Source organism: Micromys minutus, assembly GCF_963924665.1.
Source record: "Micromys minutus genome assembly, chromosome: 23".
Lineage (NCBI taxonomy): Eukaryota > Metazoa > Chordata > Mammalia > Rodentia > Muridae > Micromys > Micromys minutus.
The window spans coordinates 11,397,486-11,412,175 of NC_137958.1; the positions used below are offsets into that span (position 1 = coordinate 11,397,486).

Sequence of the window (14,690 nt, forward strand, 5' to 3'; positions counted from 1 at the left end):
CAGCTGCTGAGTGTTCAAGAGTGCCACGGTCTATCGTGCTCAGAAGTTAGCACCCTTCCCCGCCCCCTCTAGCTTATACATTCTTTCTGTTCTCTTCCTCTTGGATGCTCATTGGAGGAGATGATACAGATGTCCCATATATGCCTGGGCATTAAGAAATGGAATTCAGGTCTTCAGGAGAACGGATAAAATAATGTGTGTGTGTGTGTGTGTGTGTGTGTGTGTGTGTGTTTGTGTGTGTGTGTGTGTTTGTGAGGGTTGTGCATATTAAGTGTAATGCACATAGAGTTCAGAAGAGGGCAGCAGATCCTCTGGAGCTGTGAGCATTGGAGAGAGGTCCTGAGAATCAGGTCCTCTGCAGGAATGCAAACTCTTCTTTAAGAGGAGAGACATCCATCTAGCCTAGAGAAGCTCTTTACAGTAGAGGCCACTGAATGTATTAACATTTTACTACATGCTTTTAAATTTAATAAACTAAGAAGTGTTACTTTGAGCATATAAAGCTTATTTTATGCAAAGTCATCAACTGTAAATACTGTTTAATTCTAGAGCAATTCTACAAAATTCCTGGACAGAAGTCATGGATTTAATATTGAAACCCCGCTCTGGAGGTGAGAAAGATTTGTATAAAAATAAAGTGCGTAGAATATAGATCTAGATATTCATGGGGTCACTTTAAGTAAAAGTAACTGCAGGTTGTTGTTATTTTAAAGTTTTTGGTCTTTTATATTCAGATTTTTAATGCTGTTTTATTTTTGTGGGTTTGCATGTGGGATTGAATTTTTAAATCCGTATCCGAGTTTTAGCTCTTTATTCACGCATGTTGAATGTACTTGAAATAAATTGCTGTCCCTGTGGTTACTTCCAATTTTTCTGACTTACAGGAAACTTAAATGTATGGCTGCTTTGCTAATGCGTAGTAAAATGAAATATGTCGTTTTGGCAAAATACTTTAAGGATTTTTTTTTTAAGTTGATTAAAAAATTTCCAGGAAATAAATCTAAAACTACACTGAATGCTAACGGGTGCTGGCAGACCCAGAGAGAATGCACTCCCGTGGGTCCCATGGATCCCACGGGTTCCGTGGGTTTGCTTTCGGGTGACTGAGCTTCCTCATTACACAGAAACACTCTCCCGGCCGTGGCTCTGTGTGAAGCAGGCCAGTGGCCCACGGGAGTCTGTCGGAACTTTGACTGTGCCTTCTCTCTGCTGCAGCTGAGAAGGGGTACTTGGTGAAATGCAGAGAAGAATGGGCCAAGACCAGAGACCCAGCCTCTGCCCTCAAAAAGCTACCCGTCAAAAGGTGTGTGGAGGGGCAGCTGCTTCGAGGACTGTCAAAATATGGAATGAAGAATATAGTCTCTGCATTTGGCATAGTGAGTGCAATCTGTGGAGTCAGGCGCTGACTCGGGTGGTCAGTGCTTTTGAAAGAACCGCAAATAAGAGTCCTCAGTGGTCTTCAGAGGAATTTGCTAGGGTGGGCCTCATTCTGATCCTGAAAGCAGGTTGATGTGGGAAATGCTGGCAATATTTATTGACATTAGAGGCGAAAAAAGCTCGTGTGGAAAATACTTGATATCGCTGAGTGGGATTTGAATTCAAACCCACTGTATGGTCATCTCCTCTGACACTGCAGTTTGCATTTTCTTGGGCACACAGGTGGGGGTCCGGACAACTGGGGAGTTTGTTCTCTCTTTGTATCCTGTCCCCAAAGATGAAACTCAGGTAGTCAGGCTTGGCTACGAGTAATGTTCCTGCTGAGCCATCGTCCTGGCTCCAGTTGATTCTTGGTCATGTCTTATTGGAGCTTTCACCTGCCCAAGGACTGGAGTTGGACAGGAAATAGCTAAGAGGTTGCCAGTGTGTTCTCAAGTAAAGGGAGCATATTGATAAGCAATAGCCCACATGTGTGCATAATTCAGGACACTTCAAATGCTTTCCCACTCAGCCACATTCCCAGCCCCACGTCAGGTATGAGATCTCCTGTTACAATTACCACAAAATGAGCAAAGTATCTGGGAAAAAAGCACTCTAAGTGTTCAGAATTGTTCCTTTGTCTGTTTCTCCGTTCTCTGCAGATACCAAGAAACAATCGCTTAATGTATATCCATAGTTACCAGAGCTATGTGTGGAATAACATGGTGAGCAGGAGAATCGAGGAGTACGGGCTGAAGCCTGTGCCCGGGGACCTCGTCCTCAAAGGAGGTACGCTGGGGGACAGCTGTCGGGCAGCATTTTATCCCAGTGTTGGGATTAATTTGGAGATGAAAGGCCGCGTGAGGTCAGCTGCTAGTCTGTATCACCAGTGGAAAAATATGTATGTGTTTTGAATAAGCAGCTAAGTCTGGGCCACTAGCTTAAGTATAGCAGAATAGTTTTTGGGCCAGTATTGGCTAAAAGTTCTTTACAAACATTAATATTCATGGATGTGTCTCGGTGTTTCAGAGTTCCACCAGGCAGTTTCTTCAGAACAGCAGCCTGGAGCTAGTTGCACTGGTGAGCGTGACAGACTGGTCCAAAGTATTCACAGGGGAAATGCCTGCCCAGCCTTGGTGGCACTCAGCACTCAGGAGGCAGGGGCAGGAACTCCTTGAGTTCAAGGCCAGCCTGGTCTACAGAGCTAGGTCCAAGACAGCCAGGGCTATAGGATAAGCCCTGTCTTTAAAAGACAAGAAAAAAAAAGAGAAAAGAAAAGGGGGTTAGGATGAGTCTAGAACATGGCTCAGCTGTGGAGTACTGGCTGTTCTTCCAGAGGAGCCAGGTTTCTCCCCCAGCACCCACATAGCAGCTCACAGCTTTTTGTGCGTCCATTTTTTCAGGGGCTCCAGTGCCCTCTTCTGGCCTCCAAGGTTCTGCCCCTACATGGTGCACAGACATACATGCTGCCAAAACATCCACACACTAAAAAGAAGTGCTAATACCCTGTACACTGAGAAATTTGCTGTGTGTCACAGTGCACTTCGTCAGTGTCACACTGCTACGGAGTGTTCTGCTTTTGATAAGATTCAGCCCAGGGTTCCTCAGCTGATAAACAAAACAGCTCTAAGCATCCTGGGCCTCAGCTGGACACCTTGTGCTTTCAACTCACCTGGATGATTTTTAGAAACCCGGATTCATGAAAAATGGCTGTTTTCTCTAAAGACTTATTTCATGTATATAAGTACACTGTAGCCGTCTTCAGACACAGCAGAAGAGGGAATCCGGTCCCATTACAGATGGTTGTGAGCCACCATGTGGTTGCTGGAAATTGAACTCAAGACCTCTGGAAGAGCAGTCAGTACTCTTAACTGCTGAGCCACCTCTCCAGCCCCCCAAAATGTCTTTTTCTTACCTGCTGTTTACTTGTGGATTTGCAGCCACAGCCACCTATATTGAGGAAGATGATGTTGACAGCTACTCCATTCATGATGTGGTGATGCCTTTGCCTGGTTTTGATGTTATCTACCCCAAACATAAAAGTAAGTTCCATGTTTGGACCAAATAGGTAAGACAAGTTTAATGAGATAGAGCCAACAGTAGCCAAGATTGAAGCAGAGTGGGGAATTCATATTAAAAGTTTTTTTTTTTTTCTGGCACATTTTAATAGAGATTTAGCCTGCAAAAATATATAAACAGCTGGATGTGGTGCCTAATCCCAGCAGAGGCTGACAGTTCTCTGTGAATTCGAGGCTAGCCTGGTCTATAAATTGAGTTCCAGGCCTATCAGGGCTACCTAGAGAGCCCTGTCTAAAAAATTTAAATAAATATATATTGTTCAGATAAACTTTTTTATGGTGAAGGTCTTCCAGGAAGGAATGTATTCAGGAGGAGACTTTAGATTAGAAGTTGCCCCTGTGTGTCATGGGCCTGTGACCTCGGGTCCTCAGGCTGGAAAATGGCTTCATCCTGTCTGTTGGATGCCAGTCTGGGAGGAGGAAATGAAAAGTTAGGATGCTCTGCCACCACGTCCCATTCTCCAGACACTTTGTCGTCACTGACATCTTCATGAATGCTCTTGGTGGTAGAGGGAGGACTTACAACTTCTGTGGTTTGGGATTCAGGGGCGGGAAAGAAGCAGCTCTGAGCAGTTTGGAGGAACTAACCCAACACTTACTCTCAGCCAGCACTGGCCTGTGGACAATGTGTTTTTCTGTTAAAGGGTCAGATTTCTGCTCACTAATGTTACAGTCCTTGAAATGTGAATTAGAAATGATTAGGACTGAAGTCCTTCTTGGGAGGGGATACCTCTAGTCAGGGTTATGGAGTTAAGTCATCTACATGGCTCTGCGTCCAGTACCTGTACTGGCTGACTTCACTGAAGAGAAGGGAACCAGAGAGGATGAGGAGGGTAGGCAGGAACTGTCTGCTTCCCTTAGAAGCAACCTAGGAGAGTGTGAGATGCTAAGGCTGGTGGTTGTCACAGCCACCATGAGGATCCATTGATCCTGCTGCTCCTGAGGTGTTTATTTTGTTTTTCTGTCTGATGCATGCCAGAACACAAGTATGGCTTCTGTGGTTCTTGGCTTCCTTACTGTCTCTGAAAGTCCCCCCTCCTTCCGTTTTGCCCTGTGACTGACCTCCATGCCTGACTCAAATGGCATGGCTTGCTCTCTTCTGTTCTCCTCCTCCCTCCCCTGGATGGCTGCTGAGATCTGCAGCTTGCCTTCTTTTGGAGTCTCTGATAAAATTGTCCTTGTGCTTTTAAGAAGAGTGGGGGAAGCAAACCTTTGTTTTTGTCAAGATCCTCATGGTACAGATATAACTAGAGATAGGAGGGGGTTGTGAAAGGCAGTGGCTTACCTAATGATAACTCCCGAGAAGTCCCGGGCTGTCTGTGCGAGAGAGAACCAGAGAGGCCATTGGCCTGTCAAGTCAGGGCCTTCAGGTATGAGAACCTGGGGTCTGCTGGTCCCCAAGTCCCGAAGCCCAGGAGCAGGCAAACAGTGAGGTCTGGGAAAGAGCTCATCAGCCTCTTTTGCCTTTCTGCTCTGTTCCGGGCACGTCTGCAGGAGAAAGGAACCTAGTCACACTCAGTCACTGAGGGAAGTCAAGACAGAAACACAGCAAGGACAGATGGGGGAGCTGGAGGAAAGTTCCTTACTGGATTGCTTCCTCAGCTCGCTCAGCTGCCTTACCCAGTTCCAGGGATAGCACCACTCAGAGTGGGCAAACCTTCCTACATTAACCAGAAGGCCGGAAGAATCCCGCCCAGTCTTGCTGCAGGCCAGTTTGATGGAAGCAGTTACTTAGTTAGGTTCCCCAGTCCCAGGTGACAATCGTTTGTATCAAGTTAACGAAGCTAATTTTTACACAAAGTGTCCATTAGTCAAGCTGACATCCCAGCCAGCCATCACAAAAAAGAAAAAGACTGTTCCTCCCTCTCCTTTCTTATCCCTCTCAGTGCCTGGTACTTGACTGGCTCTAATTAGAAACACAATTTAGAAGAACACTTGACAAAGCCATTCATGAAACCCTGTAGTCTTGAGCGGGACACGCCCTATTCGATGTTGTTAAGCATTTAGATAGACCTGTAACATGGGCACATTTAGTACCCAGAAGTCCTCTTGTGTAGTGAGGCCATCTTCTTTCTTTGTGTGTATACTTCCAGCATTTTAATTGCTAACTTGAATAAAGAAATGAATTGACTAGATTCCCAAGTTTTGTCATACTTGTAAATAGTGTAAGATGAAGCTAATGTTAGTAATAGGAAAAGCAAGAGCCACAGAAATCATGGAATGTGAATCCTCATGGTCAGACTCGGCCATCAGATCTTCAGACGGAGACGAACACCCTTGCTGTAGCACTGGGGGAGCCGAGGCAAGAGGGTTCATTACAGGCTCCTGAGCTACATGGCAGCATCCTGGATCGATGGCCCAGGAGTCAAGAGAGCTTGTCATTCTCCTGGACAACCTAAGTTCAGTTCTCAGCATCCACACCGGGTGACACAGCTTTACCTGCAACTTAATCCCCAGGGGATCCATTGCCTTCTCCTGGCCTCCATAGGGCATCCACGAGAACACACATGTAGTTACATACAGATGTTTGCATAAGTGGAAATGAAAAACATACTTAAATCTTGAAAACAAATTTAGTTTGATTATAGCTTAGGAAAAATTAGGGGCCAAGAAGGCTGTCTGTGGTGGCTCATGCCCTTAATCGTAACACTGGGGAGGTATAGGCAGGAGGCTCACTGTCCACGGATGTTAGAGACTACCTGGGATGCGTAGTGAAAGTTTGTCTCCAAAAAAAGAAAAGAAAAATAAAATAATAAAACAAGGGCCAGCAAGATGGGGAAAGGCACTCTCTGTGTGACAGTACAGAGTTTGGTCACCATGTTAAGTCCCTAGAACTCATGCGGATCAAGGAAAGGACCACAGTGTAGTCCTCTGACCTCCACATGTGTGTGCCCTGTGACCATGTACAGAACCGTCTCTCTCTTACAAATACACTTGCTCACTCTGAGCGAAGTGTGGTGGCCCGTGGCTCAGAAGGCAGAGGCAGGTGGATCTCTTAAGTTTGAGGCCAGCCTGGTCTACAGAGCTAGTTCCGGGATAGCCAGGACTACACAGGGGAACTGTCTCCCAAACAAATAAATAATCTGTAAAACAACAACAACAAATTAAGAAGTCAGGAGTTACTGTTGAATCCTCTTAGCCTGGGGCAGACAAAACGAAAAATGTCTAAGGAGGGACATTGAAGGAGCCAGGGTCAAATGAAACACCTGACAGTTCCAATAAGTGTGGAGGACAGCTAATCTATCATGTTCCAGAGATGCCAAAGGGGCACACAGGAAAACAAACGTGTTCGCAGTAAAGAACCTTTTCATATGTGCCCTGTGTACTAGTCCCTCACAGGTGACATGTAAGGCAATATTAGAAAACTCTCCTGTGGGCTGAGGTGATCAGGTGGTTGCCTGGGTCTCTTATTTTTAAACATTCAGAGTCACTGTGTATGAATTGTACTTACAAAGTCCACATGAAGTGGCCTTTGAAGTTAGCTTGGAAAATTTATGCCACAGTTCCTGTGGCTGATGACATGCATGAAACCACAAGGTGACTGAAGTAAAGCTAGAGGTACCTTCTAGGCTGGTTACTATGTCACTGGAGTTAACTGACAGTCTGACTAGACTTGCCTTTTAATGGTATTTCTAGTAGCACTGGTTGAACACTAGTTCAAGGTAACCTGCTGACAGGCTGTGTTCCAATTAACTGTCTGTGTTTTGCATTAGTCAGCGAGGCCTACAGGGAAATGCTTGCGGCAGACAACCTTGATATTGACAACATGAGACACACGATTCGAGATTACTCCTTATCGGGGGCCTACCGAAAGATCATCATCCGGCCTCAGAGTGTCAGCTGGTGAGCAGAACTGAAGCTGGGATGGTCTTTAGAACCACAAGATTTTGTGTTTGTGTGTCCTGGGTTCATAACCTACTGTATGATAGCTGGCACCTGTCCTTATCACCAAGGTTACAACTGCCACCCATTTTTGTTTTTCAAGTGATCAACAAATTAGAGTTGGCTACGAACATAGAGTGAGAATTCTCTTACATTTTGTATGAGCTTTCTTGCCTTTCTCTGTAAGACTTCCATTTGCTTCTGGGGCTGGAGAGATGGCTCAGCAGTTAAGAGCACTGGCTGCTCCTCCAGAGGACCCAGGTTCAGTTCCCAGCACCCACATGGCAGTTCACAACGGTCAGTATCTCCAGTCCTAGGGGATCCACACCCTCTTCTGACCTCCTTGGGCACTGCACACCTGGTACACATGCAGACAGAACATTTATACATACAAAATTAAATTAGAATTAAAAATATTTTTAAAGATACTTCTGATATTTATACTGTTTCTTCAAGTTTTTTTTTTTTTTAACTTTAAAATGAAATCTTGAACAAGTTGCCCACTTCCAAGAAACTCCCTTTCCCACTTCTCTTCCTTTTCCTGACTGTGGCCATGAAGTTGGCAGAGTTTGAATTTACCATCCACACTCTGGAGAGCAGCCCCAATACCATTTGTCTTCTACAATAAAGCAGTGGGGACGCTGTCACACAGAATCATCTCTTCTGTTCTGGGAGGCTTGCCAGGCAGCCTGTGTGTTTTCCTTGCTCAACAAATGGGGATGACAAGACCTGTGCCTCTTCTGATGCTCACTCTTGCTCGCCTTCTGTTTTGAAGGGAAGTTGTTGCATATGATGATCCTAAAATTCCACTTTTCAACACGGATGTGGACAACCTAGAGGGAAAACCACCACCAGTCTTTGCTTCCGGTAAATCAGCGCCATGTGAAGTGTTTCTTGTGGGACTGTGCATGCACATCACACACATGGGGACATCAGAGGACAATTTGGGGGTGGGGGGGTCTCTTCACCCTTTGGGTCCCAAGGATCAAATTCAAGTCACCAGGCTTAGTGGCATATGCTTCTACTTTATGGGCCACTTTGCCAGCCCTGCCTGCCCTGTTCATCAGGTTTCTGAGTAAAGTTGCCACACTCCGCTGATCCATGCACTCTCATTTGGTGGTCTCATTCTCTAAGGACCCTTGGGGAATGGAATTGGAAAGAAGGGGTGTGGCTTTGGTCAGCCTGCGGCTACCTTCTGTCTCTGACCATGCTCTGCTCTTCTTTCTTGCCGGCAGAAGGCAGATACAGGGCTCTGAAGATGGACTTCTCTCTTCCTCCTTCTACTTACGCCACCATGGCCATTCGAGAAGTGCTCAAAATGGACACCAGCATCAAGAACCAGACCCAGTTAAACACGAGCTGGCTGCGGTGAGCACCGTGTGGCTCAGAGAGTAGACGCAGACCTGCTTCTGACCTGTTCCATCTTTTAAAGTGCTGACTCATGTTTGGGATACGAAACTTTTATAGTAAAAGATTATTTGTATTTTGTAAAGTTTTTATCAGCTTGAATACTTTGCAATATTTGTACATGTACAGATCCTGAGGATCCTAATTATAGCTCAGAACATATAACCTGGTCAGAATTTCCTTTAGGTGCTTAAACCCTAGCTTTGTGGCTTTATAACAACAGAGGGGGACTTGGTTTAAGGTTGCATCCTATAAGTTTGTGATGGGGTTTCACAATGGTTCGCATCAGAGCAAATGCAGCAGACAAATCTTGACCGGAAATTAGTACTGCACACTTAACACGCAGTACTCATCCACGGGTTTATAAACACGGTGTGGTTTTGTTGTACGGCTGTGTTAGATTCAGGTAAGCGTTTATAGACATCTTAGCTTTCGGTGGCTTTTGTGGGTAGTCTATCGGCATCTTTCAGGGGAGCCTTTCCCTTGATGTAACCTGTAGCTTTTATTGGGTACAGTCTTGATTTTATTCTAGGTGCCTTTTACTTTTAGAACCCTTTCCACTGGACTCAAAAGTAAATCGTGAGCACAGAGAAAATCTGGAGAGCTTGGAAGGGCTCTGCCTTCATCTGCAGCTGCTTACAGATTTCCATCCTGGGCACTGCAGAAGAGCCTCCTCCGGAAGGATGGACTAGGCCTTTCTGAAGCTGTGGAACACAACTCTAGCCAGTTTTATTTTCTAGTATTTCTAAAAGCAAATGTAATAAATATTTTTAAGAATTCCTTTCTACTAATTATGTAAATAAATCAAATAAATATTCTAAAACTGAGTGCATGTAAAAATCTTGTCCCTGGCTAAAGGGCAGCTAGGCGCTCAGCGAGCAGACAGTCCTCAGCAGAGGTGGCACAGCAGAGTCTCCATCAGGTATGGAGTGTGAGACTCATAGAGTGTCCACTTGGGTAACTGATAAAAGCACAAAAGAACCAACAGTGAACCTCTCCCAGTGGCTGTGCGAATGATTCATAGAGCTGACCCTTCCAGCTGGTTCACACCTCTAAGAACCCCCCAAATATGTGTCCATGATTTGCCAAAGAATGATACCCCAGATTCAAATAATATGCAAACACAAAGAGTGTTTTATTCTGTAGAAGTCCAGCACGCTGGGGTCCACCATCTACAAAGAGATCCTGAAGTGAGCTCCCAGGACCAATTTAAAGCACATTAGGGGAATTCCGGGTAGGTGACCTTCATCTTGCTCCATCTCTAGGAATATTCCAGAACCATTGCTGGAGCTTGTGGGCCTGGAGTCTTGTTGCTCTGGAAGTTTGGAAACTTGCTGACCCATTGTCCTTTCCTCAGGCCAGTATTAGGGCAGCTTCTGAGGCCTAGACTTTCCTAGTTCTTGGAAACAGATTTAGGCCTGGTCTCCTGAACTGCCAATTTGAAGCCTGTCATGGAGTTAGCCTGGCCTTCTCAAAGCAAGAAGAATAACCCAAAGTAGCTTCAGGAAGTCCTGAAACTGACCAGATTCACTAGGCCCCTCCCTGACAGAGTAAACAATAGGAGCAGAGCTTCCAAGACTCATGAGAACAGACCAGCTGCCCAGAAGAAGCAGAAACCAGCTGGGCTGCTGGAAGAAGTGGAGAGCAAAGGCCCCTGGGAAGAATGCTCTCCATCTGCTGAGCTGCCTGCCCAACCTGTGCTAAGATGAGCTTTGGTGAGGCAGCTGTCACTAAGTCATTTCTGATTCTGTAAGTGACTCACTCACTGGTTCACCAAGGTGGACATTGGTGGACGAGCAAGTTTACGCTGAATCTCCAAAGTGAACATAATGTCACAAGCAGCCAGAGCATCAAGGCCAGACCGAGGGAAGAATAACAGCAGGAAATGAGGACCAAGAAGAACACAAAAGTAACAGACCCTCACAGGCAGGCAGACAACTCACAGAGTTGCTACTTTGTACACACAGGAGATACTGCAGCTATTAGGCAAAAGGTTGTCCGTGAGTTTAACTGGACTGTGGTCTAGCTGCAGAGGGAACAGGAAGCATCATCCAGAGAACAGTCGGCTGGAGCAGGAAGTATCTCAACATCAAGACAGAGGGAAGACTTAAGGGGCGCATAAAGAGTAGGAATCAGATTTCCTGTAAGCAAGTCTGTGGGCATTTTTCTTCATGTGGGAGGGCCACAACTGGACAAATCGTCCTAGTGTAGGCAGGTAGTGTAAGAAAGCATGCCACAAGGGACCACAAGGGATCAGGCCAGCAGTGTTCTTCCACAGCCTCTGCTTCAGTTCCTGCCTCTAGATTTCTGCCCTGAGCTCCTGCCCTGACTTCTGTCTTGAGGACCGGAAGCTGTAAAACGTACTAAACCCTTTCCTCTGGAGTTGCTTTTGGTCATGGTGCTTTTCACAGCAATAGAAAGCAAACTAAGACTTGGGGAGTATGAATGAGGCCTTGGAAGCCTGGATTTCCAGTTGCGGTCAAGAGAAAACAGTGGTCACCAGAGAGGATCATGGGAGGATAGCTCCTTAGCACCACAAACAGTCATAGAGAATTTTTTTTTTTTTTGAGACAGAGTCTTATTTAACCCTAAAGTTAAACTTGGTATGTAGCAGAGGATGACCTCGAGTTTCTGATCCTCCAGCATCCACGTTCCTTCCTTCCTTCCTTCCTTCCTCACTCCCTCCCCCCTCCTCCCTCCCTTCCTCCATCTCTTTCTCTCCCTTCTCTCACTCTTTTGAAGAGTGTATGGGGAACAGAGGAAGAAGAGTTGGTTTGGTTTTGCTTTCTCAAGATAGGGTTCCTCTGTGTAGCCCTGTCTATCCTGGAACTCAATTTGTAGACCAGGCCTCAAACTCAGAGCTCTGCCTACCTCTGCCTTCCAAGTGCCAGAACCAAAGGTGTGTGAAACCATCTTGTCCCTATTTTCTGTGTGTTGGGTATGTGCACCTGAGTGCAGTGCCCACAGAGGCCAGAGGTATGGGATCACCCTGAACCTGCAGTTACGGGAGTTGGGGTGGCCTGACAGCAGATGCTGTCCTTCTGTCCCTGGCCCACATAGCCATGTAAAATGATGCAGAGCCTCTTTTATTCTTAAAGGCACCATACCGACTAACAAAGATATAGACAACAATAACAAGGAGCGTGATTGTTAGATTAATCTACCAAAGAGGGAAAAGTATTTGTGTTGGTGCAGGTTGCTGTAACTAAGTACCACAGACCATAGAGTAAAGGGGTGTGAAACCATGCGTGTCCCTACTTTTAAGTTTGTACTTACATTTATTATGTTGTTATATGTTATAACCATATTTTTATAATTATAGTTTTATAGTTACTATGTTTTATAATAATTATATATATATGTACTTATATTTAATCTTGTATATGCTACCCTACCATAGAGTGGAGTATAGGAGCAGCTGGGGATGGGGAGCAAACCTTGTCTGGCCTCAGTGGGAGAGGAAGTGCCTGGCCTCGCAGAGACTTGAAATGCCAGGGTGGGGCAGTACTCAGGGGAGCCCCCACCCCTCAGAGGAGAAAGGGAGAGGGGAAGGGGTGACTAGGAGGAAGGTGTAAAGAGCAGGATGTAAAGTGAATAAGTAAAAAGGTAAATTTTAAAAAATGACAGGCGACATTAAAAAAGGGCACTGATCCCATTATCTGGGCTCCACCCTCATGCCTAATTAATTAATTAATTGCCTCCCAAAGACCCAGCACACATTTTAGAGAACATACATATTCAGTCTACAATATTTTATAGGAAGTCTGAAGCCAGCATATCATTAATATTTAACACATATTTAGTAGTATTCTAGCCATAAAAAGTTAATGGTCTGCTGAATATGTCTTGAAATCCCATCAAGTCCCACAGGAAACGCCTTCCTTGGAGATAGTTATCCACTTGGGATGTCTGAGGACGTGAGCTGTAGCTGTCCAGTCAGGAGCCCTGACTGGCATATGGCAGCTTCATTTAAAATATGATCTGCTTTTCTAAAAGTAATGCAGAAGATGAGTACCTGAAGACAGGGTTTGCTGAGTGCACACGTGTGTGTGTGTGTGTGTGTGTGTGTGTGTGTGTGTGTGTGTGTGTGTAACAGACTGCGACAGCTGCTGCATGCCCCATCCCCTACTAGCTGCTGATATTTATCGTGTTAATTAGCCAGGAGTGGGGAACAATGGCTATCCACTTCTGAGCAAACATGCTTTTTTCAGCCAACAATAAATGTGACACTATTAGTTGAAAAGTGAGCACTGACCAGATCCTAGAGACTGCTCAGATGGGTTTCTCAAGTGAAGAAATTGAAAGTGTGGGGTGAGTGAGCACCTCCTCCTCTCTGTCTCCTTTCTGCCTGGGTTCTAAAAGGGGCCAGATCTGCTCCCCCGGTGCCTTGAATGTGTGACGGGGAATGATGGAGCAGTATTGCTCTCTCCTCATCTCTCATATTCTCCTCTGTGAGAATGGTACCTTGAACCTCTGATCCTCCTGCCCCTACTTCTGCTGGAATTATAGGTAAATGCCACCACACTCATGCAAACCCAGTGCTTCATGAATGCTAGGTAGACATGCTGTTAATTAGCCGCATCCCCAGCCCATCTCTTCTGGGACTAACTCTAGGAAGGCTTGTGAGCCCTGCTGTCAGCTCTCAGTGCCTGTCCTTGCTGGGTCTGCATCACCCAGGTTTAGGAACAAGAGAATGTCCCTTGAGGAAGGATTTGAGGTATTATCTGACTACTCTGGCTCTTGTCAGCCAGAAGCCTGAAAAGTCAGTTTAGTCAGAACCCCTGCAGTTGCTTCACACCATTTGCAAAACAAAAATCAAAACAAAAAAAAATGAAACAAAGATATTAAAACTCTTAAAAGGGATCAGGTATGGTGGTGTGTGCTGGTAGCCAGACTGAGTTACAAAGTAAGAATCTGTCAAAACAAAAAAACAATATACAAACAAGCAAACAAACAAAACCAAAAGGGATCCTGGAGTGTTCATAAAATTATTTTTAATTATGTATATACGTATGGCTATGTTCTCATGTGTGGGTACCCACACGGGTCAGAGGGTGTCAGATTCCCTTGGGATTACTGTGTATATATGTATGGAGTTTTGAGTCTTGGCACTGGAATTTGAGCAGCTGTGATCTGTGCAATGGAATTTGTATAATGGATGTGCTAGGAACCAAACTCAGGTCCTCTGCAGGAGCAGTGCGTACTCCTACCTCTTTAGGCTCCGAGCTGCAGGTTTTGTTTTTAAGGAAGCTTACTCTGATAATGATCAAAACCAGTGCACTAGAATGAGGGACCCCATCCCTTCTACCTTTACACCTGAGCATGAATTTCTATCAGGACACCTGTGTTGCACTAGAAGCAGAAAGCTGTTGGACACCTGGGGCTTTTGTTTCAACCAGTGCTCACACATAAGCTTATGTTGATGTACTATTGGAAGCATTACTTTAAAAATGAAAACAGGCCGTGGCCTGTACTACCTTAAAACCCCCTCCTTAGCCTACCCCAAAAACAACTCATGGGCCTTCCACCATGGTGAGTCTCAAAGAAGCTCTCTGGCCTCTCCTTAGGGGGATGAGTCCCCTGTTTTCTGGATTTGGGTTTTAAATATAGCACTGATTTGTTGTGTGTCCACGCTCACAAGTTTACAGGTCGGACTTAGGGGAGTTGGTTCTCTTCTACTATGCACTCCTAGAGACTGAATTCAGGTCATCAGGATTGGTGCAAATACCTTTGCCCTTCTTGCCTTTGAGAGGACTGAGTTAGCCAGAGCCAGACTCCATGACAGGCAGCAAACTGACAGTTTAGGAGACTAGGCCTAAGTTTCTGCTTTCCAGAAATGAAAACCAAATTTCAGAAACCTATGGTCAGCCAACCACAGCCACAAACAGCCAATCCGGGGATGCCCTG

General features: G+C 45.4%; 1 protein-coding gene across 4 annotated transcripts in view; it reads left to right on the forward strand.

Annotated features, from left to right (window-relative positions):
* The window catches only part of PUS7 (pseudouridine synthase 7), a 33,002-nt gene extending 23,501 nt beyond the window's left edge, over positions 1-9,501 (forward strand). For 2 of the 4 annotated variants that reach the window (XM_080936459.1, XM_080936460.1), the window contains 8 exons: positions 550-611; positions 1,216-1,376; positions 2,079-2,205; positions 3,357-3,458; positions 7,208-7,337; positions 8,152-8,243; positions 8,612-8,744; positions 9,333-9,501. In XM_080936459.1, the coding sequence (XP_080792585.1) occupies positions 550-611; positions 1,216-1,376; positions 2,079-2,205; positions 3,357-3,458; positions 7,208-7,337; positions 8,152-8,243; positions 8,612-8,744; positions 9,333-9,366 (841 nt within the window). In that variant the 3' untranslated portion in view covers positions 9,367-9,501. Of the gene's footprint in view, positions 1-549; positions 612-1,215; positions 1,377-2,078; positions 2,206-3,356; positions 3,459-7,207; positions 7,338-8,151; positions 8,244-8,611 lie in introns of all 4 variants that reach the window. The other 2 variants (XM_080936461.1, XM_080936462.1) reach the window with 1 other exon arrangement.
* The last annotated feature ends 5,189 nt before the right edge of the window (positions 9,502-14,690 follow it).